Source organism: Melospiza georgiana, chromosome 3 (assembly GCF_028018845.1).
Source record: "Melospiza georgiana isolate bMelGeo1 chromosome 3, bMelGeo1.pri, whole genome shotgun sequence".
NCBI classification, from domain to species: domain Eukaryota; kingdom Metazoa; phylum Chordata; class Aves; order Passeriformes; family Passerellidae; genus Melospiza; species Melospiza georgiana.
The window spans coordinates 98,657,498-98,685,136 of NC_080432.1; the positions used below are offsets into that span (position 1 = coordinate 98,657,498).

At 33.8% G+C, this 27,639-nt stretch overlaps 1 protein-coding gene across 2 annotated transcripts in view; it reads right to left on the reverse strand.

Moving 5' to 3' along the window:
• Positions 1–27,639, reverse strand: part of CSMD1 (CUB and Sushi multiple domains 1) — a 1,052,613-nt gene that overhangs the window by 242,118 nt on the left and 782,856 nt on the right. For both annotated transcript variants that reach the window (XM_058020501.1, XM_058020500.1), the window contains exons 13-16: positions 12,285–12,467; positions 10,096–10,422; positions 8,142–8,336; positions 3,434–3,572 (exon numbers count right to left, since the gene is read on the reverse strand). In XM_058020501.1, coding sequence (XP_057876484.1) covers positions 3,434–3,572; positions 8,142–8,336; positions 10,096–10,422; positions 12,285–12,467 — 844 coding nt within the window. The remainder of the gene's footprint in view (positions 1–3,433; positions 3,573–8,141; positions 8,337–10,095; positions 10,423–12,284; positions 12,468–27,639) is intronic.

Here is a 27,639-nt window from a genome sequence, read left to right on the forward strand (position 1 = left end):
AGTTCCTAATGGATATCTATGTCATCTACTACTTGTTCTTAAATCGATCAGCACAAACCTGCTCTTTCTTGAGATGAACTTGAACTGGCATTTTTTACATCAGATGCCTTTCAAGATAGTTTGTGGTTATATTAGATTCTGATATGCTGTAGCATCTAAACCATGCACACAAAAATTTTCCTGTCAATGAAGTTTGTGCTATTATACAGATATTTACACTGCTCTAAATATATTTGCATGCAGACCCAATATTCTTATTTTCATCTTTCAGCAATGCATATGTTGTGAGTTTTTTTCTCTTCTATTCCCATAAGTCTTGTTAGTTCAACTTCTGAGAGCAGCAGAAATCCCTACACAATACAATACATTTTCAAAGTGAACACCCTTAGCTGTCTTGCCAATATGGGACACATGAAGTGGTCTAGAGATAAGAAAGTGTATTCTTGTAATTTAAGAAGAGTGCAAAATATTAAACACTTGAGAAATGAGAAAATCATGTGACATTCCTTCGAAGTGTAAATAAACTTTATACTTCATTATGAAATGATGACAGAATGACCAAGCTCCCATCCCATTACATTTTCCAGAACAAATAGCATTGCTCTTGTAAAAATATTCTTACAGACACATCAATAAAAGTAAGAACAAGCTCAGTTTTAGCCAGTATTTAATATTCTTTCTAGTTGTTCTCTCATGGTTCCCTGAAAACAAAAGCACAGCCATAAGTCAGGAAGCTTTTGCTTTGCTATCAGAGCTAATGACTGCTCGGAAACCGACTTAGGCACTTTGTATCATTCTTTCCTCTTTACACAGAAAACTCTAGATTTATGGTACTTTATTTGGATAAGCTGGATAAAATCCAAATGATTGCTTTACTGCTCTCTATCCACTCTGACAAGTGGAATACAGGGCTTGCAGGTTTGCTAATACATTAAGCATTTTCAGGACCCGTTTCTGGCAATGAAATTAGCTAGAATGGAATGGCCTACATCCAGACTATTAAATATATCCTTTAGACTCTCAAAGAAGGAGATACTATTCAAATTTCCTATTATGAATGGTTGCTTGCCCACAGAAACTCCTGGCTCTGTTTGATAATTATTTGGGAGAATGTTAGTTGACAAACTCAAGAAGCGTGTTGGACACTATTTCAACAACTTAGCAACATAAACACATCAGATTTTGTTCCTGGAAAGGCTCACTGAGTACTTAATTTACCCAAATAGACTGTTACAGAGGGCATCACTAAAGCACTTGACAGTTTCTCAGTACTCTTCTGTAATTTCAGAGATTATACATTGATTTATCCTGCAGCAGAATGATGAAAACAGATAGATACAGCTAGGCTGCTTTAAATACTTTATTTGTACTCATAATGAATAGACTCAAGATTAGTAATTGAACAGTTCAATTATTTTGACAGTTATGTTTGTGAGGCAAACTAATTAGGAATAAAGTGCTCTCAGCCAGCAATTGCATTTTTCTTAGCAGGGCAGTATGACAACAATGGATGGCAAATCCTTGCTGGAGACAGAAACCAGAAAATAACTCTTAACAGCAAGTGCTACTCTGACAATGATCTTTAATCCCAATAGATTCCTGCTCATTTCAAACTCAAATGTGACTTTATAATTCACTTCTCTGATTTTGAGGGTTTAAGGGAATGAATTGTCTTTTGAATTGGTCTGGTTTTGTTGCTGGTTTTTAGTTTTAGTCTTTGCGCTTTCCCAAAAGTGATAAATCAAGACAATTTGTTATTGGAAGTTCTTCATCACTACTGAAAGTATCTAATTAATGGTAACATTTTTGGGTTTTAGTTTATGTTAATGTTTATTAGCTTACTCATATTAGTAAGAGGTAGGATGTCCTCCAAATGTACTTAGATAGTTTTAAAAAGACTTAAAGGACATTGTGTTACACTATTCTTCGTACAGTCAGGTTGGTTTTGGATAAAAAGGTTAACTGTATAAATTATCAAACTATTTTTTAACAATATTCAAAGTACCAAAGATCTTCAGGTCAGCCACTATTCTTCTACCCCTTTCCTCATGACTTGATTCAATTAGATTTTATTTTTCTGTTTCAGTTCCAGGCATTAGGCAAAATTTGAAATGCAACATTTTTCAATGTAATATAATCATAGGGTCATGAAGTCACTTGCTGGTACTTCTGGAAAGTTTCTAAGGACTCTGGAAAGGCACATTTGTCTAGAAACATTTAAGCTTCATTAGCTCAAGAGTGAGATAATTTACATTACTAATATCACATCTGTACAAAGCTTCATTCTGTTAGGTATGTCTTTGAAGCAAGTCATATAGTGAAGTATAAAAGGGTTCCATTTTCCCCAAATTAGACCATATACTTGACAAAAATATTTTATTTATTGATTAACTGACAAAATCAATTACTGATTTGTAACTTGCTAGATCAGACGGCAAAGTCAGTTTTTCCTATAAGCAATAATAAAGGTTTTACATGGAATTTTTAAACTGGGTAACAATACCTTGTTGACAAAAAAAAAATTATTGCAAAAGCAAGGTTTTACTATTATTAACAAGCATAACACTTTTAATAAAAATTATAATGTGATGTAGTATAGTTAGACAATTTTCTAAACCTTCCAGAAAAGGTCCATAAATCTCCAAAGAAAATATGAAAAGTTTTTCTTTGTCTACCAAAACCAAAATGCAGAATATTAATACTGCTTTGCAATTAAAGCAATTAGGGAGCAGCAACAGAATCCATTTGCTATTAATGCTGAGATAATGTTGAAGTAGATTCATTGTGTATCTGCTGTACTTCAAAAATGATATGTGATCAAAATTCTCCATTTTATAAACTCCAAGTTCTTGTTTAATGTCATTGCAGTTCAATTTGTCTACAAAACTCCAGAATTCTGCAATGAAAAATGTGTGTGCATCTGTCTAAAATTCAGCAAATTGAGTTCTTAAACTGCACCACATGTCACAAAAGCCCATGTTTCTCATTATTTTCTCAGAAATATTGTCATCACACTGCACTCATGTGCATTCAACTTCAGGCAATTCATTTCCTTTTATAAAATTTAAATGCTCCATCTTATGACTTAAACTTCTATTTCCATTTAAGAAGACATCTCTGAAAACCTCAGGCTTCTGAACATTACTTAAAAAAAAAGATTGCAAATAAATATAAGCCTATAAATACTAAGAAGTCTTTAATGAGAAAAAAAAGTCAGCATCCTAAATTTCTGGAACTTCCTGCTGAGTACAATGGAAGCAAAAACACATATAGAAAAACACATTTAATTGCCTATTTGTAGGAATAGTATTGTGACTGTTGCTATGAGGTTCCTTTTTATGGTTTGAGTTCTTAACATAGATACTTATTCTTCAATACTAAAGCAAGTGTGTATGCTCAGACCTTACTTCTTGTTTAACTTTATGATACCCACTTGTCAAAAGTGATCTTAATGGAATTTCCTGGTCTTGCTTCAATCACCCATTCACAATTAAGTGAGTCCTTGTAATATCCTGGCCAACCTGGTGGCAAGATAACACCACTTGATGCTGTCAAATGTCCACCACATGGTGCTGAAAGAAAAAAAAACCAAATATACATATATTTGCAACATATAAATTATTTCTAATATATTATATTCAAAGAAATTGTTTTATATAGTTTTAATATTTTAACAAAGCACTTTGATTTCATCAGACTCATAAGGCCTGCAATGTGTCTTATCACTCTCTTATTATATATTTTAACACAGAGAGCATGGCACTTGGATCTGCCAGCCTTCCTTCTGTTGAAAAGCACAGTATCATATTAAAAAATGATACTGTCTCATCACATTTAAATCCAGTATGGTTCCATATTGACATGGAAACATCAGACAAATTGTTCCAAGTAATTATTACCACTGTTCTGTGCCACCTTTTTGAGCAATCACTGAGCTCAGTGGAACTGGCAGTTGTAAATATTCCATTGGATCATAGAATGGTTTAAGTTGAAGGGGATATCTGGAAATCATCTAGTCCATTTCCTGCTCAAAACAAGACTGCACAGAACCATGCCCAGTCAGGATCACACCTTCCCTCCAATGTCAGACACTCCCCACACCTTCTGGACATGTTTGATCACTCTCACAGGGCAATGTTTTTCTTATCTTTAAACCGAAATCCATGTATTTCAGTTTCTGTTAATTGCCTCTTGTCAGGTCATTTTGCACCACTGAGGAGAGTCTAGCTCCACCTTCTTTAAATCATCCTATCAGTTACTGTACACATAGACAATATCCCTCTTGAGTCCTGAGTCTTTTCCAGTCAAGACAAGCACAGTTCTTTCAACCTCTTCTTGTATGACAGATGGTCCAAGTCCTTACTTATCTGTGTGACCCTTCACAGGACTCACTGCACTTATGTCCACATTTCTCTTGTACTGTGGATCCCAGGAGTGCCCACAGTGCTCCCAACACAGCCTCACCAATGCTGAATAGATGGGAAAGATCTGTCATTTATTTTCAGCCCATTTCTCCTGCCTCTCTCGTCCCTCTAAACAGCAGCACAAACATCTGGAACATTAGCCACTCCCCCCAGTTTTACATCATCTTCAGACTTGCTCAGAGTACATTCTGCCTTAGCATTCAGTTCAGTACTAAAGGCTTTAAACAGTATTGGATAGGGGATAGAGCCCTGGGCTACACCTCTATTAATTATCCTCCAGTTGTGACACTGGCTACAATTCTATCAGCCAAATAGTTCAGTCCATTTCCAGTCCACTTCACTGTTCACTTCTCTAGTCCCTACTTCCCCAGTTTATCATTGAGAATTTTGCATGACACAGTGCCAAAGATGTTACTAAAACTGAATATCCACTACTCTCCCCTCATCCATCAGACAGTTCATCCTAACGCAGAAGGCTATTAGGTTGGTCAGGCATGATTTTCCTCTTCATAAATCCATGTTGATTACTCCCAGTCACCATAGTTTTCTTCATTTTGTCCTATTTTTGGCTTGGACAGAGTTAATGTTCTCGCAGTAGCCTTGAGGGGGCAGAGTTTGGAGCTATGTGGGCACACCTGGGTGGTTATTCCATACACTCACACCATATCTGTGGGTCAGAAGTCAGGAACTTCACTTGCAAGAGGAAGAGAATGTGAATATGACATGGGGTGGAGGAGAAACTTGAGCAGGGGGATCTGGGGGGCATTTTATCTTTGTCTTGGTGGCCACCCACACTTGGAGACTGGTTGGGTGTGTTGGTCAGTCAGGCAGTGGCTGAGCACTTTTTTGTATGCAAATCGCCCTCTCCTATACTTTTGTTATTAATATTGTTGTTCTTACTCGCTTATCTCATTGCTGTTTCCCTACCTCAACTCAGAATATCTATCTGCCTTTTGTCTCACTCCCACAGGAGGGGGTGGAGGGGGAAAGAGCTGCTGCGTGTGGCTTAATTTCCAATAGGGTTTAAACCACAGCAAATGGTTTGGAAATGGTTTCAAGGAATATTACATCACCTTTCCCAGTGATAGAGATAAGACCTGTAGCTCTTCAGATCTTCTCCTTTTCCATTCTCCAAGACTGGAATTTGCTTTCTTCCAGTCCTCAGGGATCTACCTGGTTTAAACCAGCTTCCCAAGATATTGAGTAACCTTGTGATGTCATTGGATGGCTTATTCAAAAATCTTGGCTGCATCCCATCAGACCCATTCCTCTATGTCAAATTTGTTTGAACATTCTCTAACTTGATCCTCCTCCATAAAAAGTTTAAAAAAAAATGTATTGCAAGAGGGCTGTGAAAATGACAGGGCTAGATAGAGGCATTTTTCAGAGCAAAATTAAAGGACTTTGGAACAGGATTAAACAACAGCAGAAATGACAGAACAAATTTAGGTAAACATGAGTGCCTTAAAAATTTAATCTGTCATGGCACAGGGCCTTGGGATGTTATGTTTTACTAAAGGCTATGGCACAGCATAACAGAGGAACACTTTCTAGGTCAGGTAAATGTATCTTAGTATCATTTATATTGTCCTCATAGAAGAAGTCAATTATATCACAATCAGAAAATTCTACATTTCAGCACAGGAAATCTTTCTAGATTTCTTCTGTTTCTCTAAGCAGTGACAAACCTACCTATTATTCCATATAGAAATGGATGGCAACATGAATTTGTGAGTTGTAAATTATTATGACTAATTTTATTTCAATGTTTTTAGCAACACAAAAAAAAAATTAATCAGAGAGGTTTTTTAATTTCATTTGACTTGCACTCATCTCAAGGAATTTTTTCCAGATTAAAGTGATAAAAGCAACCCACAAATCCTGAAACACACCGAATTTTCTTTGAAGCAAAATGACAGGCCAGTAAAATGGCATTTACCCTACATGTGTATATTTAATGAGGAAATCAATTTATTCCATAGTGATTTTTTAAAATTAATATCATTATACTATGAACAAGAACAGTCCTAAGACTGTTAATCCTCAACTAATTATAGCACCTCATGTACGTCATTTACTTCATGTATTTCAGGTGTTGCTTACAGAGACAGTTATGTACGAAAAAAACACAGAGAAGAGCAACAACAACAAAAAAAACCATCAGCTGTTTAGAAATCTCAGACAGCTAGAAGCAAACTAAATCATGCTTAGGATTCTTCGTCCATAATCAAAGCCCAGAAACTCCTTCAATTATCAAGAGAATCCACATCAGAAAGAACACCTCCTGAAGCTAACTACTGCTTTCTATAAAAGAAACAAAGAGCAAAATCTTAAAAAAAAAGCCAAAACCAAACCAACAACAAAAAAATCAAATCCCAAGCCAGTCTATTAGTTTAATCTTTTCCTCATTAAAAACCAAGTACACATTCCAAAAGGATAACTGAGGGGCATTTATATATTTTCTGGAAAAGTATTTTCTGTAATTTTTTTTCTCTCTTTTTTTTTTTCCCTTCAAAGTTCTCATCTTTGGTCCTTTATCTACACATTTTCAAAAAAAAATTACACAAAGATTACACTGAATACTTTAACAATTGAATCTTTAGTTTCAAAATGAGAAAAAAATCTTCTGACAGAAAACAACACCCTACGCCCTGCTTTGGAGTTGGCTGGGTTTGCTCTAAGAATAAAAGAAAAACCCTGCTCCACTGTAAAACATGCTTTAATCAGGGTCAGAAATTTTGCTAGTACAATGTCCAGGCTCACATACACTTCTAACAGGCTGCAGACATGGAAGGGTTCTTCAATATTTTAATATTTTCTTTGAAATGCACAATCCTATGAAACTGAGTTCTCAAATGGTCCAAATAACAAGTGATATGATCCAGATCCTTAAGTAATTGCATTGACACTGAAATTAATGGAAATGTGAAATTTAGAAGGTTTGGATTAGTTGTCCCAAAAATCCTTTTAAATTGGAGTCCATCTATGTATCTATGTATTTATAGTTTAATAAAATGTATACACTTTGTACATAAATTTTAAAAAAACCACACTTTAGTCATTTATTAAATGCACTCATCTGCCTTGACTTTAGACCTATCAGTTAAGCATCAAACAATTCTTCTTACTGTATTTCATTCTAAGGAGAGTTTTAAACCTTAGTAGATATCATCTTAGTCTATTTATTCACCTAAGAAAAGAAAGTAAATAAATATGTAAATTTTTTGGGAATATCATGGACATTAAACATAGCTCTGGTTTTCACTATATTTCTCAGAAATAAGTGTACTGCAGGCTATATTATTACACACAGAAATGCAGGTATACTTTCATTTTGAGAAAGTTAAAGGGGTAAATTTTCAAAAAAGACTTCTAAATAGAAGCTTTATTTACTTTATATGTGTTATATAATTGTTCTTCAGTATGTACAGCCAAAACTGTTATAGCAGTTATAATTCACAACTGAGTAATGATGGTGACAATCAGAACTTGGAAACAATAGCAACCAGATTTTTAGAATGCTAATTTATTCCAAGAATATAAAAGCAAGCTATCTTGTTTCTATTACTGTGCTCTCACGTGACTGAAAGAGTGTTAAGATGAATTAATAACTTCAGGTAAAGCAGTCTCATTTATGTGCAAAATGTAAAAAGTAAGCTAAATTTAAATGGTGTCATTATTCAAGCTGTAGGTGCAAAGTAAAGATTGTGCCCTTACCTTCACAACGTGGGACAGTGGAGCTCCATACTACATTTCCATCTTGCATAATACAGGTTATGGATTCAGAGCCTTGAGTCTTCACAAAGCCATCATCACAGTGAAAGGAAACAGAACTTCCCAGAAGGAATCTGTCTCCAAAACGCCTCCCATTTATAGGAATGCCTGGATCGTGACACTCATTCTGACCAAAGGCTGATAAAAACAAAGTAATGATGTTGGTAATAAAACCCACAATAGTAGCAATAATAAAACCCATCCATTTAAATTTTGTGTCTTGTTTTTTGGAGGAGGAGGAGAATAATATTGCAGTTGTAGTACAGTATATGTAACATGTATAACATAGTGATATTTAATTCCAAGTATAGAAAATTTCTCAATAAAAAATCAGATTAAAATACAATGACATGCAACATAGTTGGAATTCAGAAGTTTTTAGGTATATGTGGCTTAGGTACACAAGAATAGTTTGCCTAAATTTTCCTCTGGACAAAATCCAGGGGTTTTGCCTCTAACATAAGGGAATTGCAACAGTCTAACCCAAGGAAAGGGAGGTTGACGGGGAGCCCCCATTGCTCCCTACAGCTACCTGGAAAGAGGTTGTGGCAAAGTGAATATTGGCCTCCTCTCACAGGTACCAAGTGATAAAACAAGAGGAAATGGCTTCCCCTTTTTTCTTCCTGCCATTTTCTAAGGAAAAAAATTATCTCTTCCTATAAAAGCAAAAGAGCAATTTAAGCATCTAAGACTTTAAAAAGATGGAAATCAATGAATTCCAGCTTTATGTGGGGAATCTTTCCAAACAATGCAAGAAAACACCTTGGCCAGAAAAACTATTATTTTAATTGGCACAACATAGAAACAGTGCAAAAGATCTCAATGACAACATTATTGTCGATTAACTTCTATAACCTTAGAAGATAATTTCTTCAGTTAAAATGATAACCTCTGTATAAGTAGTGTCTTTGAATGACTCATAAAACTTTTAGGAGAGTTAGCAATGTACAGCAAATGTAAAAATGTTTTTTAGAAGACAATACTATTACTGGTTTTCTATTGAGGGTATTGTTTAGTAATATCTTTTTATATAAACAAAGCAGAGGGCCATCTGTAGCCAGATATTTCTTGGCCTGGTTGCCCAAACAGGAGACACTTATTTTCTCAGCAGTTCTCTATAGGTGCATGACCAGTAGGCCCATATTTAACAGCTTGTGGACTGGTTGTCAAGTTACAATTAAACTTTGTACATTTGAGAGTTGCCTTCTCAAAGGTAGCACATTCTTAAAATTTGTAAAGGGACAGGAGCCAGGTAGAAGAATGATTATAAATTCATGTACTCTTATAGGAAAGACTTCTGCATCAGTTCAGCTGTGTTCTACAAACTAGAAAAACCACAGAGTGTAACTGCAATGTGTAATGCAAAAAAGAGCCCTCTATTCTTAGGGGTTTGTATTCTTAGATTCCAACCCATTCATCTAGAAAAAAACATACAAAAACAAAACACCATCCCACAACTATTTATTTGTATTCATTTGTATTCAACTATTTATTTGTATTTGTATTGATGATTACTATTATGCCTTTCTGTTTACTATTTGGGATCAAAGATCAATACCTTTATGAACTTATTCCTGATGGTTCCCCTGAGAAGTATATTAAATTACATGTACTGGATACTTTGATGTGAAAGACCTGACTTTAGTCATGGGATCTGCACTTACACAGTATTAATAAAAAAAAAAAAATAATAAATAATGAAGGGAATTCCTCAGCATTGTAACAATTAAAATAAATAAATGACAAAGATTCAGATAAGCTAATGAATACAAGGAAGACATCTGAAAATAGTGCAATTATACAATCATTACAATTTACTTCTGAAATAAAGATAAATACATTTTAATTATTATAAAGAAAGCATAAAACTAAGCATAAAATAAAAAGCAGTTCTTACTTGTGTAAGTGATATTAAATCCTCTTCCTGTGGTAGAATGATCTGACTGAAATTCAAGTCGTACTATGTGCCCACTACTAGCCAGTTGAGAAGGAACCTCATTGCCAGAAAATGTGCCAAGAGGTGGTAAATCTGAAATCCCATCATCTTTGATTGTAAGGTAGTCAAATTGAGGTTCTACATCAAAGTCGTTGAAAATCAGATGGATTCTGCTTCCTGGCTCTGAGATAATTAACCAAACACAGTTCATATTGTTCCCATATTCCTCAGGATAATTTGGAGAAAGAATAATTCCAGATGGTGTGGTGAAGTTGAAGAAACATGAAACTAAAGGAAAGAACAAGAAGGGGGAAAGAAAAACAAGGAAAGAAATAAGATTCTCAAAATACTATCCACAAACTTTACAAATGTTTGTCTTTCTATTTTTTTTACATTATTATTCTTGTGGAAAAGGATGATTTTGAAGCCTGGATGTCAAAACTACTATACATACAATCATAAAATATTTAACAGTTTCAGAACAGTTCTCCAATGTTTTGTCTCCCAAGTGAATCTGAGTGACTTAAACAGGGCCTGCAAGAGATTTGCATGTAGCGAATACCAAGCAAGCAAAAGTGATTCTTGATGCATAAGAATTTGCAAAAATTGTCAGGTTTGTTCTAAAATGAAAATATGATCTCCAAATTTGAATGATTTTTTTTTCCAAATATGCATTAACTATTTAACAATCAAAATAATCAAGCACAAGGGCCAGTTTTTGTCTGCAGTACACAAAGTTCATTCTGATGTAAATAACAGTGGAAATTTAAATGTGACTGAATCAAGAAATCTTAAGATTATATGGTCTGAACTTATTTTACCCTAGTTTTCCTTTGATGTGTAGAACCAAACCAAAAATGATTCATAGCTATAATCCTTTGTTACTATTTTGAGCCAATTTTCATCAAGACATTGCCTAACCGGTTTCAGAGTTTTGACCTTGTGACTGCTACTGTAGGCTCACTGAATATCAGTTAACACAAAGGACAACCATTATTCAGCTCTTCAACTGTGTCAAACAGAACTCAGTGTGTGTAAATAGATGTTACATTCCATGCTTTTTCATGGGGCATGTGCATATGTAACACTGGAAACACAGTAAAATCATTTACATGGCCAACACAAGCTGATACAGCAATCCAATGCAATACAGCACCATGAAGAAACACAGCTTCTGTCTTCCAAGGGATCAGCAGCTGAACTGTCTCTGTGCTTAGGCTTTACGTGCTAAGACACAATTCAGCATTGCAAGGCCTACTGAGGATTATTCTGGTCCAGAGCAATCTTGCTCAGTTTGTTAAGTCCTGTACCAACAGAGAGTCAATGTACACACCTGTCCAAACAGAATAGGACACCTCACAAAGGTTGTGATGGTTGTCAAATCTAGCACGGATTTGTATGACTCTTTTTAGGAAAATTTAACATAATCTGCACAACTGGAGTGCCTAATATTCCTGTGTACTTGAATGATTTGCTCTATTTTACAAGAAAGGAAGCAAAAAGAAAAGGAAAAACCCCAACTCAACCCAACTAAACTGTAACCCCCCCAAAAAACCCACAAACAAAAACAAACACAAAAAAAACCCCCAAACAAACACACCAAAAAAAAAAAAAAAACACTAACCCAACAACCCTCTTTTAACAAATATATTTTATCTTTTAAAACAAAAATCACAACTAATGACCTTTCCTAAACTTTTCCTATGTTTGATATTCTTAACTTCTTTACATTCATATTCACACCTTTGTGATATATCACATAAAAAAAAAAAAAAAGAAAGCCAATCTTATGTGGGTTTGCAGGCTGTTTTGCACTGCCTGAATGAAACCTGTACGTGCCACAGAGTCCTTTTTAACGCTTTTCTGCTATTAGGAATTGCTCATTTAGAATCTAATTCAACATACATTTACATGAAGAGTGTTAAGTGGTTCAATTACATAGAAAATGAGTGTAAAGTACATTGTAAAAACAGTCCTGCGTGACGTTCCCCATAAATGAGCCACCAAGACAATTGAAAAAAAAGAAAAACATGATGGAAAAAATCTTCAAGGTACTTTGAAACATTTTCCTGTTGATTAGTCACAAAAGTTAAGGAATGCAAGAGGTTAAGGTCAGAAAAATAACACAGAAAAAATATAATAATTCTTACAAACGCAGCTGGGTTTGTTGCCAGACCACTGGTTATTTTGTTGACATGTAATTGTTCTCTCTCCCACCAGTTCAAAAGCTGCTTGACATTCAAAGGTAAGTGTGTCTCCATGCAGAAAACTGCTGCCGGTCCTTTTCCCATATGATGGAATTCCAGGATCTCCACAACCTCCTTTCTCTATTTCTGAATATTGAAAAATTCAAAAGCAATAATAAGGAACATACATTTTCAATCAATTCATATGCCAGTATCAGAAATATTTTCAAAATATTTGGCGTTATACATTAAACTAATATTTACAGTTGAAAATTAACTAGAGGTAAATGCTGTGCAACAGCCTCAAGGATGACTCAAGATCTAAAGTTCTTTGACAAGCTAATAGCTTCCATACCTGCATTGCTGCATTGCTGAAAAAAACAAAATACTTATATTTAACTGCATGACTGCACCAAATTACCACATATTTGAAGGTAAAATTATAAAGCCACAGTATCCATCCAACCCATGGAGACATAGTAGATATAGATAATTTTTCTTGAAAAGAAGTACTCGCACTAAAGATTCTCTTAACTCTCAGATCTGCAATCCCATTTATAAGTCTATTAACAATATGATTAAAAGTATAAAATTTCCTAATAGAGTCAATAGATTTCAGTTTAAAATAGCTGAAGTATAATAAAAGCAAAATTGAGGAATTATTTCTTAATCACAAACTTCAAATTAGAGCCACGTTTTTCCCAGCTGCATTCAGCTATGCTGAAAATAAATTAACATTTTGGACAATACTTCAAGATATTCTCTAGGAGCTCTGTTTCTTAAATTACTTAATTTATATATCTCAAATCTACATAAACCAGATAAGGCTATAAAAAAATTCAAGTGTTATGAAATTTATGAATACTATAAGTATTGGAAAGAAAATATAAGTATTAATTGCCTATGACAGAATCATCTTACAAAACACTATACACATGGCTGCTCATCAAAAACTGAAGGCTCCATTTCTTTGCTATTAAATTGAAAACAATTTTTTTAATTAACTTGCCTTTGATCAGAAAAAATAACAACAAAACACTTCTGATTCTATAAACTGTGTTGCTGCACATGTAATGAAATTATGCAAATCTGATTCAAAATGAATGTACAGATGAAGTTCTTGGTATTTACAGTTCAGTATTACAGTATTACAGTTCAGTCTAAGGTATGAAATCAGAAACATTCAAGATTACAAGAAAATTCAACTCACTGAATTAAATAGTAACATAACACAATTGAAAATGTTTGCTGTCAAATATTGTTAAGTCAAATTCTGTTAAATCCTGGCAGAAGTGCATACCTTGACTCAGCAACAGAAATTTTAAGATACAGGATACAAAATTACAACATGTGAAATAAATCCACTATGTTTACACAGTTCAAACAATCATTAACAGATTGTTGACAGACACTCTGAGAAATGTACAGCACATATTTCACAATGTGATAGTTTTTTAGACCTGCTAATGATGCTGTGCCTGATGCACCCATTATTATTTTATTTAAATAATTTGTCGGAGCAGTAAGTTAGAATGTAAAAATTATTAAAACATTTTTCAAAATGTCCAGCACACAAATACAAAACACAAATAAAACATTGTGAGAGAAATTTTATAAAGAATATTTATAAATAATGATTTTAAATTATACCTACAAATGCTTTAAAATGGCTCCTATTTGTCTGCTCCTACTGAGATATTGACTTTTACTTCCACAGAATAGCACTGAAAACCTGTGTTTTCAACTATGCACATCTCCACATACTCCATGAAAATGTGGGGAGCCACAGGAAATTGGAATACATATTTTAATGACATTTTAGAAGTTCATCTCCCCCAATGACAGCAAGCTGTATCTAATCCAGCATGTGAGAATGATCATGAACTCTTTGCCAAACTTAGGAGACAAACAAAATCCTTTTTTATTCTTAATGTATCACCCTTCGTCCAGGAATGTCCATATGGGCATATAGTGGTATATAATTCAGATTTGTAAATATCTTATTTTAAAGCACAAAAACCATTCAGAAATTAAAAATATAAACACTAAATTCAGATAAAACATTTAAAATATGTTTCATTACTTGGAAAAATGGTTTTAATAAAATATGTGTTATTAAAAAAACCTGACTGATAAATTTCAGGTTCTGTAAAACACAATAGATAGATTTTTGAATCAATTCATTTTATATTTAAAAGCCAAATAACTCAAAAAATGTCAAAAATAATTACAATAACTTTGTTTATATTTAAACATTCAGGGTCTGTGCGTGTTTGTTCAACATAAAAACAATACATAAAATATGGCTGATTTACAAAACACTTCTGAGGATGCCTTATTTGCATTTTGACAATAAATAGCTTGAAAAATTCCATCCAGGTGTAGGAATCCATTTCTTCACAAACCTTAAATTGAAGACTGTATGTATCCCTAACAGGAAATCTACTCTAGTCAAAAGTTATTCAGGCTGAGAGACAACACTCATTGTAATTCATAGAATCATCATAGGATCATAGAATTTGGGTTTGAAGGGACCTTAAAGATCTCCTAGTTCTAGCCCCTTTGTCATGGACAGGAATACCTTCCACTCGGCCCAAGTTCCTCAGAACTGGCCCGGCCTTTAATGCTCCCAGGGATGAGGTATCCACGACTTTTCTTGGCAACCTGTTCCAGTGCCACAGCAGCCTCACAAGAAAGAGTTTCTTCCTAAAATCAATTCCAGAACTACCCTCCTATTGGAAACAGGGAGCCGCCGACCAAGGAATGAATGATGAGTAGGACTCCATGGATATCAGAAGGCTAATTATTACTTTATTATACTATATTATGCTATACTACATTACACTATGTTACAATACATCTAAACTGAATCTGCCAAGCACCCACCAGAATCCCATGGCTGTCAGCTGACCGCCCTGATACACATACACATGGATTCAATGGGTCAGTGAATCAAAACACTCACACTAGAATCCAATTACCAATTCCCTTCACGTAAACAATCTTCCACAATGCGTTCCACTTTGGCACAACACAGGCGCAGCAAATGAGATAAGAATTGTTTTGGTCATTCTTTTCCCTGCTTCTCTCACTGCCTCTCTCTGGTTCAGAGAATGTGAATCCCACACCCTCCTTCAGTTTAAAACCATTCCCCCTTGCCCTGTCATTAGATGCTGTTATGAAAAGTCCCTCTGCAGCTCTCTTGAAGGCTCCCATTAGGTACAGGTAGGTGCTCTAAGGTGCTCACAGAAAGGGCTGGCAAGCATCAAACCAGGCTGCTCAGGGAAGTGGCTGAGTCACCATCCCAGTAGTATTTATACAATATGTAGATGTGGCACTGAGGGACATCATTTAGTTGGGGAACTTGGTTAATGATTGGACTGATGATCTTAAATGATTCTCTGAGTCTCTTTAGTCAAAAGCTAAATTTCATTACATTAACAATCCAAAACTATGGGAAGACGCAGAAGTCCACAAAAATGGTTTTGTATTTGCACATAAAGAATACTCTTTCTTTAGATCTAGAGTAGTAGGGGTGTAGCAATTTTCAAAATTTTTCTGTCCTCTGTGGTTTTGTATAGTTGCTTTACCTGTTTGACTTGTACTGATTTAGTCATTGTACAATTTTGTACGTTGTAAAATGTCTAAATGCAGCTGAGATGCATTGTGTGTATTGCTCCAACACATGTATGGATGATTGTGTTTCATAAATTAAGAAATGCCCTGTATCAGTTTGCTAAAAAGAGAACATTTCAGACCAATTCCATTGAAGTTGTGTTGAGCTCTTAAAAAAATCCTATGGGATAGAAAATGTTCTTAAAAAAACAAACATTAAAATAAAATCTATGCTAACCTATTTAGCACGGCAATTAAAGCCCTGGTTTTTAGGATGATTCTGTGTACTCATTCAATGTTGAACCTCTTTTGATGTGAGTTCTTAGAGTTCCGTGAACTTCATGAAGTTTGCACATAAACTCTCGAGCCTAAATTTAAACATCAGCTCCCTCTGGTTAACAAAATATTAATATTGATCTTATGCAATTGTTCTTGGCTTTCATGTACCCTCTTTCAATAGCCTTGGGAAACAGACTTTTCATCTTGTTTGTAAACTAGAAATATTTACTCAGTTTCAGGGAATATTCTTTCTTTCATGTTAGAAGAATGACAACATTAGATTTCTGACTGTAAGGTCATATCTCTCTGAATTTAATTGAAAGACATTTCTGTTGAACTGTTTTCTTTCAAATGAAGAAATATGGTGATTCAAAAGTCATATTAAGCATTTAAATATGCATCATGACTACTATTTGAAAGGTGTCACATTGCAATTCAAGTATTTTTTGATGTAAGGACTTTGACTATGGTATCTGAAATGTTTAATAAAATAATTCATGGCTTAGATTTTGAACTCTTAAACTTGCTATTCATGGAAAGAGTAATTAATTGTTTTTCCTCTCTTGTTACTAGATTATAAATACACAGTTTAAATTAAATTCTTACTGTTGCTGCATTTTCATTCACACTATCCAATAGTCTAGCTTAGACAATTAGTGAATCATCTAAGTATTAAATCTGAATCTGGATACAATCCAAAGAGTATAAATAATGATCTCACATATTAATAATTCAGATGCATAACTACAATTTAAACTAAATATGTGTTTTAACACATGTGACAAGCAAAAATCAATTTTTGAGCTATAAAATAAACTTCAGGTTTTTATCAGATAGTTTAAGTCAATAGCTTTAAAACCTAATTATTTTACAATATTTCATAATTATAATCTTATTTATAGTCAAGATAGATTAAGGGAAGCTGTGAACTGGTGCAGATATACATTTACCCCCCTCCAAAAAAAAGGAAAGGAGAGTTTAACATTTAAACTCCAAGAGGTCACAAAAATTCATGTTCCATATACGAGAAAAGGGATGATTTATTTTATTTCCTCTTATTCCTCATTCCTCCCTTTGCTAACAGTCATAATACCAAATGCAGTTTAAAAACACAAAGGAGATACTCTTATGCAAGCAAACCCTTATAAAATAAGAAGGGATAGAAAGATGCTCAGGATTGCAGAAGAAGACATAAGAAAAGGAATATTATATACATGATTCCTGCAATGGAACATGGGAACTACTACTAAAAAAGAGAATGGGAAATCAAAACTGATACAAAAAAATATTTCAGATAGCACATAATTGGACTGTAAAAGTGGCTATTAAAGCTAAAATGAGGTTGGCCTACCACTAAAAAGAGGATGGCCTTACATGACAATTTTATAAATGATCACAATTTTATCATTATTCCAGTAAATTTCTTCAAAGAAATTTAACAGTGCAATTTATTATCATTCTCCAAATATAAAAAGAGAAGGCCTTCACAGATCATATAGTGCCCTGCTGCATTTTAAGAGGCTCTCACATTTTCTCTGAAATGTTTTGTCCTTGCTGTTATCAAAAAGACCACAGATCATATCCAGTAGATTAATTTTTGCTGCTTCCACCTTATTGCATTCTGTATCAATACTAAAAAAAAAAACCAAACATGTCTTTAGAATCAGATTGATGAAAAAGCCCAATTTTTCTAGGAAGTCAATTTAAACTAATAGCTCACTATCATAGCATATGGTGGCTTGCTGGTAATAATAGCACTGTATTGCATCATATCCTATACAAATCCTTGAAAAAAATAAAGCAGAAAACAAATTTTACAATATGTGTTGTAGGTTTAATATATACTGTGTACTTAAATATTATGAATGTTATTACAGAAAGCAGAAAAATAAAATGTTTGTTTATTTACAATAAATGTTACATGTTCAGGGGTTAATGCAGATCAAATATGAACAGCAATAAGGAAAAAGCTTTTTGTTACTTGTAGCAAAAAAAAAATGTATGATACCTACTAACCAAGCATGATAAATTCATTACCAAAATTTTTTAAAAAATAAATATGGGAAAAAAATCATTATTATGAGTTTGCATGCACAATGATAGGTTCTGATTTGATTAGGACTAGGACTCCAGCAATAGAGGCTCCGGCATACTAAATAATTCTATGAAACTGTAAGCTATTGAAAATGTTAAGAATTATTAGGAAAGGAACAGTGAACAAAACAGAGATTATCATTCTGTCCTCACACAAAAACATTCACAAATTTCATTTGCATGTTGAATTTTGCATATAGTACTGCTCTTCCATTTAAAAAAGGTAACATTAGAACTAGGAGAGGAAAACAAAAGATCAAAGTTACTGAGGAAATGAGAACCAGTTAAATAAGTTGAAAATCTCTTTTTCTGGTCAGTGAAATACATGTGTTCAAAAAGTTGTTGGACAAATACATGGAAGAAAATCTTCTTGGGAGACAAATTATTTAAGGCATGCATCACTGGAAACAAAATATTCTGTTTCTTAATTTATCACCATATAATTCAGCATTTTTTCCTTAAACACCTATTATTGTCAAGTACCAATATGCTTTTGGTCTCGCTGTAGATTTGTATTCTAATGTTTTGTGATAAGAAACATGATATTGTTCAAATTAGCGTTCATCTTGCTTTACTACTAGAAATAGCAGGGTCTGTCAGCACAAGGGACCGAGCAGCGCCCTGGACAAAAATTTAGCACGGAGTTATCCTGTGGAAATATACTTGGAATATTATGGAAAATGGGAAGCACAGGAAAAAGGAAATGCAGCTGCCTCAGAAATTATCAGAATAAGGTTAGGGTGAATATTGTGAAAAGGCAAACCACAGAATGAGGCAGAAGGCAGTGACAAAACTTGTAGAATTAAATTGTCCTTAAAATTAAGAGAAAGAAAAATAGCTTGCAGGAAAGGAGAATGAAGAACATTTTCTCTTATCTAGATAAAAATGTTTAAATAAAATTAAAAGAAGGGCAGGATAGGAAGAGAACAGCTTAAGGACCGTTTAGAAAATGCAGACACATTCAAGGGAACGGGCCCAATTAAATTCAGTACTGAAACTGACGTAGTCAATGAACTATCAGCAATTATCTTCAAGAATTTATGGAGAACAAGGGAGATCCCACATGACTGAGCAAGGTCATACGTATTGCCTGGCTCAAAAACTGGAGAGAAGAACCAAGGTATTAAAAAAATACCTGTGTATCAAATGGGTCTCCTCCAACTAGGAAAATTATATGCTTTATCTTCCTTTATAAGTGAGTATCCTTCAACATCTGTGCTTAAAATTATCTTAAGTCCTGACAAGGAAGACATTGTAGCAATCTAGAAAGAAAATCATTGTGCTGCTACTAGCAAATCAATTGCAACAGGATTGTAAAACCAACACTGATCCTTAGCAAAGGGATGGAACCACCAACATAAAAATACTATTTCTAAAGGGTTAAAGGACAAAAATATAATTACCAGTAGTTAACATCGTTTTATGGAAAATAGCCATGTCATACAAACAATATGTTATTCAGATTATAAACTCAGATGACACAATATATTTGGACTTTGAACCTTTTGAATTAGTAGTACATGGCATTCTTATGAAGAACTGGCATCATGGCAAATTAATTTAGCACACAGTAAATGGATTGCAATTAAATAATTTCGGTATTTTGAAGCAAAAATGTGAATAAAGAATAAACATTAGATGATAGAACTTCTTCAATTACCTTAATCTATACTTTTTAATCCAAATCTAAGAGTTTATTACAGAAATATTACAGAAAAATAGGTAAACAACACCGCCACACTATTTCAAGATGCTTTAACCTGACATATATTATGGGTGTAGTCTTCTCAAGCACATATACCCATATAAGCACTGCTTTTCTCATACTCTTCAAATAAAGCCTCACCAAAATCTCAAGCCTATGGCAGCTGAATATTTTGCAAAACAAAATTAATGTTAAATGGGAATACCTTATTTTCCCTGAGTATCCACTTCAGTACCTTACAGTGGGTGTGCCTCCACGTTAAAGACCAGAAGTGATAAGTACAGATCCATAGTAGAAAATTACAGATTACAATCATGTGTGGATTTGCTGGAGCTTCAACTCAGTACTTTTCTAAGTGCTCAAACAGAAAATGTTAGCTTTGGAAGGAACTGAATGTACCAATATTAGTACAGTGTGGACATCCAAATAATTTTCCCTTATGATATTTCAGCAAAGAATAAAGAAGAAGGAAGCATTGCTCCAAAAATATTCTTCTGAAGGAAAAAAAAAAACAAAAAAACCCCAACATCTTTGGGCCTTACGCTCCTCTCCTACATTCTGCCCCTGCAGGACAAATCCTGCCTTCTAGTGTTGGACTCAGTCCAGCATCTCTTAACTTTTTTGGCAATGCACAATTTCTCAAGATCTCAAAGTTTTTCTCTTTGATTAACTTTGAGATTTTATTGCATGGACATTCTTTCCATCTAGATAAAATTTCCTTTTTTTCTTATCTGCATCTTGTATGTTTTGAGTATTTTTGCTTTTCCTCCAGCCTTGTTGGCTCATGTCCCATTGGTCACCCAAGAATTCTGGGGTGGTGCCCTAGGGAGCGGTGGGATTAAGCAAGACAAACTTTCCCTCTCTTTCCAAAGATGCCAACATGGCCAAGGCTTAACAACAGGAGGGTTTTATTCCCCCAAAGAAAACACACTTTCTGAGGAACATAACACAAAACTACTGTGTAAACAAAGGAAATCTCACAGCTTTCAGTCTGGAAGTCATTCTGGAAGCTATTCCATATAAACATACCCATATGTACATGTAAATGTTTTGCAGGCATAGTATAAATGCACAAAAATAAATGAACCAATAACTAAAATTCATGTGCTTATTTCACTGATAGCAATTAAAAACTGAAATTTCACAGAGGCACATAGGGGAGTCTTCATGAGCATTAACTATCTATTTGACTTTGATTAGATAGACTGGACTTAGTCTTAAAATTCCATTCAACGTCTTGATTTTCCATTTTCACACCCAGAAGGAAAAAGGAAGGAGGACAGGTTGGGTTATGATGGGGATTTAACAGCATTGGTTATTTTGCTGAAAAAAAGCCTCTCTGAATATGGTTTGTGTGTAGAGGTTAACTGAACAAACCTAAAAACCCCATCAAACTGCTACATGGAAATCCTGTGTCTGTTACCATATAACAGAGCTTAACTGTAGCCTTCATAGAGTAACCAGGATACAATTAAAATCTGTTCATTAAAAAAAAATCATAAAAAGGTATTTTAAGAAGTGTTTGACAAATGCAATGTTGTTTTGGTTTGCTGCTTGTGAGTTTTTGGTTTTGATTTTTTCCCAAATAGCACAAGCCAGGGGATAATGTATTTTTTTTTTTTTATGCTGTTCCTATCAGGTACATGTTCTGATGAAAGCACATCCAAATGTCTATAATGTAGACAAGCAAACAGATTAGGAATGCTCAGATTGTTTTATATACTTTCAATATTGGCAGATTAAAGGACAATCCCAATAAATAGGTTGCACTCACTTTTCTTGAGCTTATTGTGAGTTGAAATTAAGACTAGAATTAAGTGAATTTATGGAAATTAGGAAAAAATAAAAATTGAATATTTTTTAAATCTGATTCTTGCTAAAATCTGTAAAATTCATCTTCTTTCCTCTGCATATTAATTTTACCAAAAAAAAAAAAAACCACAGGAGGAACCTCTGGCCATGGTTCCAAGCAGCTGATTAGATTTTGAACCAAAATTAATAGGATAATATTTGGAAACACAGTCCAGCAAAGTTCAGTTGCAAGCTGAATAAACTTGAGAAATGATGCTCACCAAAACTCATTCACCTTTTCTACGGCATGCTAATACAGTACAATAGAAAAATTAACAGATGAAAGCTTTTTTATCATGTTCTCTCTAAAGGTGACTGCAGAAAAACATTTTACTGTTTCAGAGGACATATAGACATTAGAAAACTGAAAGTGGCAACAAATATTAGGACCCTGGAATTATCAAAGACAGATAGATTGAAATGTGGTGAGTACTGCAAATCATAGGAAATATCAAAAAAGGTTTGTATCTTCTAGCTTTTTTCTTTTTGAAGCACCTAAAGTCTTAGTTCTGCAAGGAAGGCTATGCAAGTGCACACATGCTAATATCACGGTCTAGGAGTGAAACAAAGCCAAATTTATTCACTATCTGAAAGAAATGGTCCTAAATTTCTTTTCTTTCAAATGATTGGAAAAACACATCAACAGGCATGACTGGAGATATAGACTGGAAACAGTTTACATATGCATTTACAAGGACTCATGCTTCATTTATTTTTTATATTACAACTGATACTGTGAAAGTATTTGCAAAACATTCACTGCTTTCTTTTGCATCTACTTGTCATGATTTTGTTTCAAAGTAAATAGTGCTCTGCTTTCCAAAAGTTTCTTCAGCATCACACTATTCTTTGGACGCTGAAAGGAAAAATAAAGACCCTTTGAAAAGACTACTAATGCCAAACCTATGAGTGAATTGCAAAGGAAATGCTGTTTTAAAATCTTTCCAAGAAGGGTGCATAATGTCCTGCTGAAGAGAGGCCTGGCCACGGGTCTGCTGGCCCAGAAAGGTCAGAGGAGAGGTGAAGGGACAAGGCAGTAGCAAACTGTTTTTCACTGACAGTCAACTCATTGGATTCAGCTTCACCTGCACATATATCCCATTTCATGCAGTTAATTACTTTTTGCACCTAAAAATCTTCAATCTACAATCTTTTATGAGTGATGTTCTGAGAACAACAAGACTCCATATTTCAGATGATCCATTTTCTAGTAAATGTTGTTAATTCTTTATGATTAGAATAAAATTGAGTTTTCAGAAATGTTCATATGCAAACAGAGCTTGCAAACACACACAATGCTAAGATATTGTACCTTTTGGTAACTTAATTCAGCAATTTTCATGTATAATAAAGAGTCTGAATGGATTTTTTTATATGCTGCCATATATGCAAGAAAGAAATCAAATGCACAAAACGCACAAATGCACAATGAAACTTGTCCTTGATAATGTTTTAGATTAGGAAGTACTGTTTTTCTCAAATTTCACAACAAAATAAGCATAAGTCATTATTTCAACTGAATAACAAACCCCTTTAATCTAAATTGCTAATAAAATGAGAGAGTAATATAAAAAATGCTGTTCTGGAGGATGTGCTGACTTTGCATCAAGTGGAGGTGTTTGTATGTCACATCAATTTCAGTCAAAGTGTAAAATTTATGTCTGTTTATGAGCCGAATGGATAAATCATGCAGTGGTTGAAAGGACTTGGGAAAGATAAAAAGCACTGAAGAACTCTGAAGAACTCTTCAGTGAAATCAATGTTCTTTTTAGAGGGTCTCACTAATAGACAACTGCATGTCAGAATCAAAATCTTCAACTGTTGCTTAATATTTCCCACAGATCTTTATTTAGGACCAATTACCAGTATGGTGTTTTCAATAATATTTGAGATTCAAATAAAATTTTCCATTTGCAATCATGTAACTGAGTAATCAACAGTGACATTTGAAAAATTCAATAAATGAATTTCTATATACTATACCTACTATAATGAAGGTACGAATGATGCAGAAACTGTTTAATGACCCAAATCTGACCATCTTTTGTCTTTTCATGCTGTTAGTTACTGAAAGAAAACCATACCAATGAGCATCAAAATCCTAAAAACTGCAATTTACTTTATTGAGATGATAACAGGAATTTAGACCGGCTTAAAAAGATGGAAAAATGAATACGAGCAAGAAATTCCAGATCTTTTAAAAATCTCAATAAAATGAATCTACTGTACAAAAATATCATTATGTGGGTCGTGCTGAGTTCCAGTATGGCATTTCTAAGACACCAGTTTTACTAAATAAATTTACACCCTATATGAGAAGTTAGCAGTGATGGACATGGTCTACAGTGGACAGGAATCAGGACTCCAAGGATTTGGATGCAATCAGGTGAAGATTTGTATGGAGAACACTGATGTCCATACACCAACACGCTGGTGATAAAGCCCTGGCAAGGCACCTTTGTACCTTTGCATATCCTGGCCTGCCTGTGAAGAGCACCTCTGATCCCCCTCCCCTAAAACCTAGGGGTGGCGTCTCGGCCATGGAATGACTGTCCCACCAGGTCTGGCTGCTCAAAGGAAGCATGGAGAGTCTCTCCTTCCTTGCCCCTGCTGGGCTTAACCACAACAACATGTACACAAACACACTTCTCCCTAACTAGGAAAAAAACACAATGAAGGCCATTAAAGCCACATGAAAAGACATACAAAACTGTTGGAACACACATGAGATACTTCGGGCCTGGTTGGCATAAGAGATTATCAAATCAGAATGCCTTGGCAAGAGCAAACAGAACTTTGAAGATTAAATCAAGACTTACCAGAAAAGAAAATTACATCAAGCTCTGCAAGCAAGGGATATTGTAAAATGTATAAGTTTGTTGATGTAATGATTAACCCAATCATTGCAGTAAAACATTACTAGCCTTCCTAGAATACTATATAAGCATATTTAGTCCACAATAAAGTCAGATTCTGACCACTTCTCAGTCTCCCTGTCTCTCTCATCATTGCTGATAAAAGACTACTCACTCAGGTGTGTCATTGTCCTCAGATCACTGTGATTTAATCCTCTCCAGTGGATTTGTATTCTTCTTTCAAAGAAGATTGAATTGTAGTTATGAAAGGTGAAAATGTCACTGAAGGAGAGCATTACACGGGGATTTAAGGTAGATTACTCAGCTAAATCTGCACTTTAAATTTATCGTACCTTGTTAATTTTAACATTTATGAACATCTGCTTGAAGATGTAATAGAAATTTTAAAAAAATAAAGGTAGTTCCTATTTGCAGGGTTTTATCACTGTTTTTCATCAAAAGAATATCAGCTTTAATAGCTGGGTTATCTTAAAAAAAACCTATGGTCTTTATATATAATAGCAGTAAATATAAGATTAGGTGTATTATTTTAAAAGTTTATGCAAAATTTACTGAATTAATTTTGTAGTATAAAATGTATTCTAATACACATACAAAAAAACACAACATGAAAAATTTTGGGTGAATTTTGAGGGGAGAGATTATTCAGATTCTTTGAAATTATTCTAATATGTGAAATACCCTTTATATATATATATATACATATATATGTATTTTTAAAATGTCTGCTATAAAATTTTGATTGGAAGCAGGATTTTGTGTACAGTGTCTTAGGGTCATTTTATCTTTTTCTTCAGCTTATAATAAGAATATTCATTTAGTTTTTTTTAATAAAGTTACCCTGTGTTATATCACAAAAAGAACTTACTATGCTGACATCATGCACATACATGCACTGAAATCCTGTGAGCCAAAGTCTGACTCAAAAATATTTTTTTTGTTGTTCCAGATAATTGTTTTAAGAAAAATTGCAATAATATTGCATTTTCCCTTAGAGGGGAAAATTAAATATTTATCAAGCTTATTAAAACAATGCTTTCTTTAAAGTTTATTGACTTCAGGGATAACATCACTTCTCACAAATCATTCAGAATTTTCTTTGATAGATAGACTTAAAAAAAAGCATCCATATTAGAAGTTTTGGACTTGGCAAAGTTAGGTTAATCTTCAGGGTTCTTTTCAACCTAAATGTTTCTATGACTCTTTGAATACAGATCAATGTGTATCAATCATCATATAATTTAATAATTCTCTCATTACAAATTGAAAAACATTTTTTATTTAAAGTAACATAGGCATGAAAATAAAGCTTAAACCAAGTGTCACTACTGGTGCGACAACACGAACATTTACTCATTTAAAATCAAGTGTTTGCTTTTTGAAACCATAGAGTGAGTGTCATGCATCCAAAGGCTTCAAAATGATGAGGCAATATCGCTCTCATGGTTTCAACCTTGTAGTAAAAAATACAGAAAATGGGCATAAAAATAAAATGCTCTATAAGCGTTCTTATTCAAAATAAAAAAAACTCATAACATGTTATCTATTGCTGTCTAGTTGTGATGCATCTTTCTGTCTGACCATTATTTACAGGAACTTTATAAATGAATGAAATGTGCTTAAGAATTCCAAACAATCTCAGTTGTAGATATTAACAGGAAATTTTGATTATGTCACCACTTTATGAATTAAATAAGGCAAATTACTAAAAAAGAATTATTTTGGCCTAAAGAGTGAAAAGGCTGTGTTCTTAAGCAACATCAATGGACAGCTAAGTTCATGGTGCATACACTGCTGTGTTTTCTATATCAAAAAAATTAGAGAAAGCTTTAACTGGTAAAACACCTATTTTTGTTTACCTAAAGTTATTAAATTGTTGATCAAACATTCAAATTTAGCTGTATCTGCTAAGAAATAAAGACTAGGATTTATGTTTCTAACACTTAGATTAAACTGCTCAGTTCCAATTCTTGTTTGCTTTCAGTAGAAGGAAAAAAGTACAAAGAAACATCTGTCAGAAGTAAAACAATAAACAAAAAAGTCTCCAAAAGATAAATTACTTATATTTATTGCTCAAATATATGATACAAGAATCTAATTCTATGCCGGTTTTATTTTAACAATTAGTTCCTAATCTTTGAAACGATCATCAAATGTTAATCATGCTTTTAAAAAGCCGTGGTAAAACTTAGTTGAAAGTTTAAAGTCTGGGAATAACATTCATGTTAAGGTCAAACATACTGAACAATGAACATTGAATAAAAAAATATGAAACATTAAATCTATAAAAATATCTGATCTATTTTCTACACAGAATGTGTTTAAATATTATGTGAAATTTCTTTCCAAAAAAGTTTGAGCAACTGAATGGTCTTCACTGGCTGAGTTAAAACATAAGAATTCTCTCTTATTCAGAGACACGTTATTGTTTCAACTTTCAATAATTTTATGAAGAGGAGCAAACAAAGGGTTTAAACCTAACCTGTTAAATCAATAGCTGAAAAGATATAAATACAGGTATGTGTCATCAGTCAGACACAGCTGCAGTCTAGGGGAGAAGGGAGGCAGCAGCTTCCCAGCTTCAGTCATGTCATATAACTAAGAAAGAACACACATGCTGCATGTTGGCTGTACCTAATCAAATTGTAAATGCAGAAAGTTCCAAGAGTTTTAGGGTATTTTACTTTTTAAATTCGGATTTTTAAATAATGGACACGTTAATAAAGATATTCCTTAATTCCTTTACCATGCATCTTCTTATGCAGCATATTGACAATGTCCATGATAGGCACAATAGAATGCATTGTATTGAAGGCTACAGCAAAAGAGGCTAATACATTGTTAAACAGCATGACTGAACAAATCAATGTCAATCTTTAAGCTGACTGAGATGAGTAGC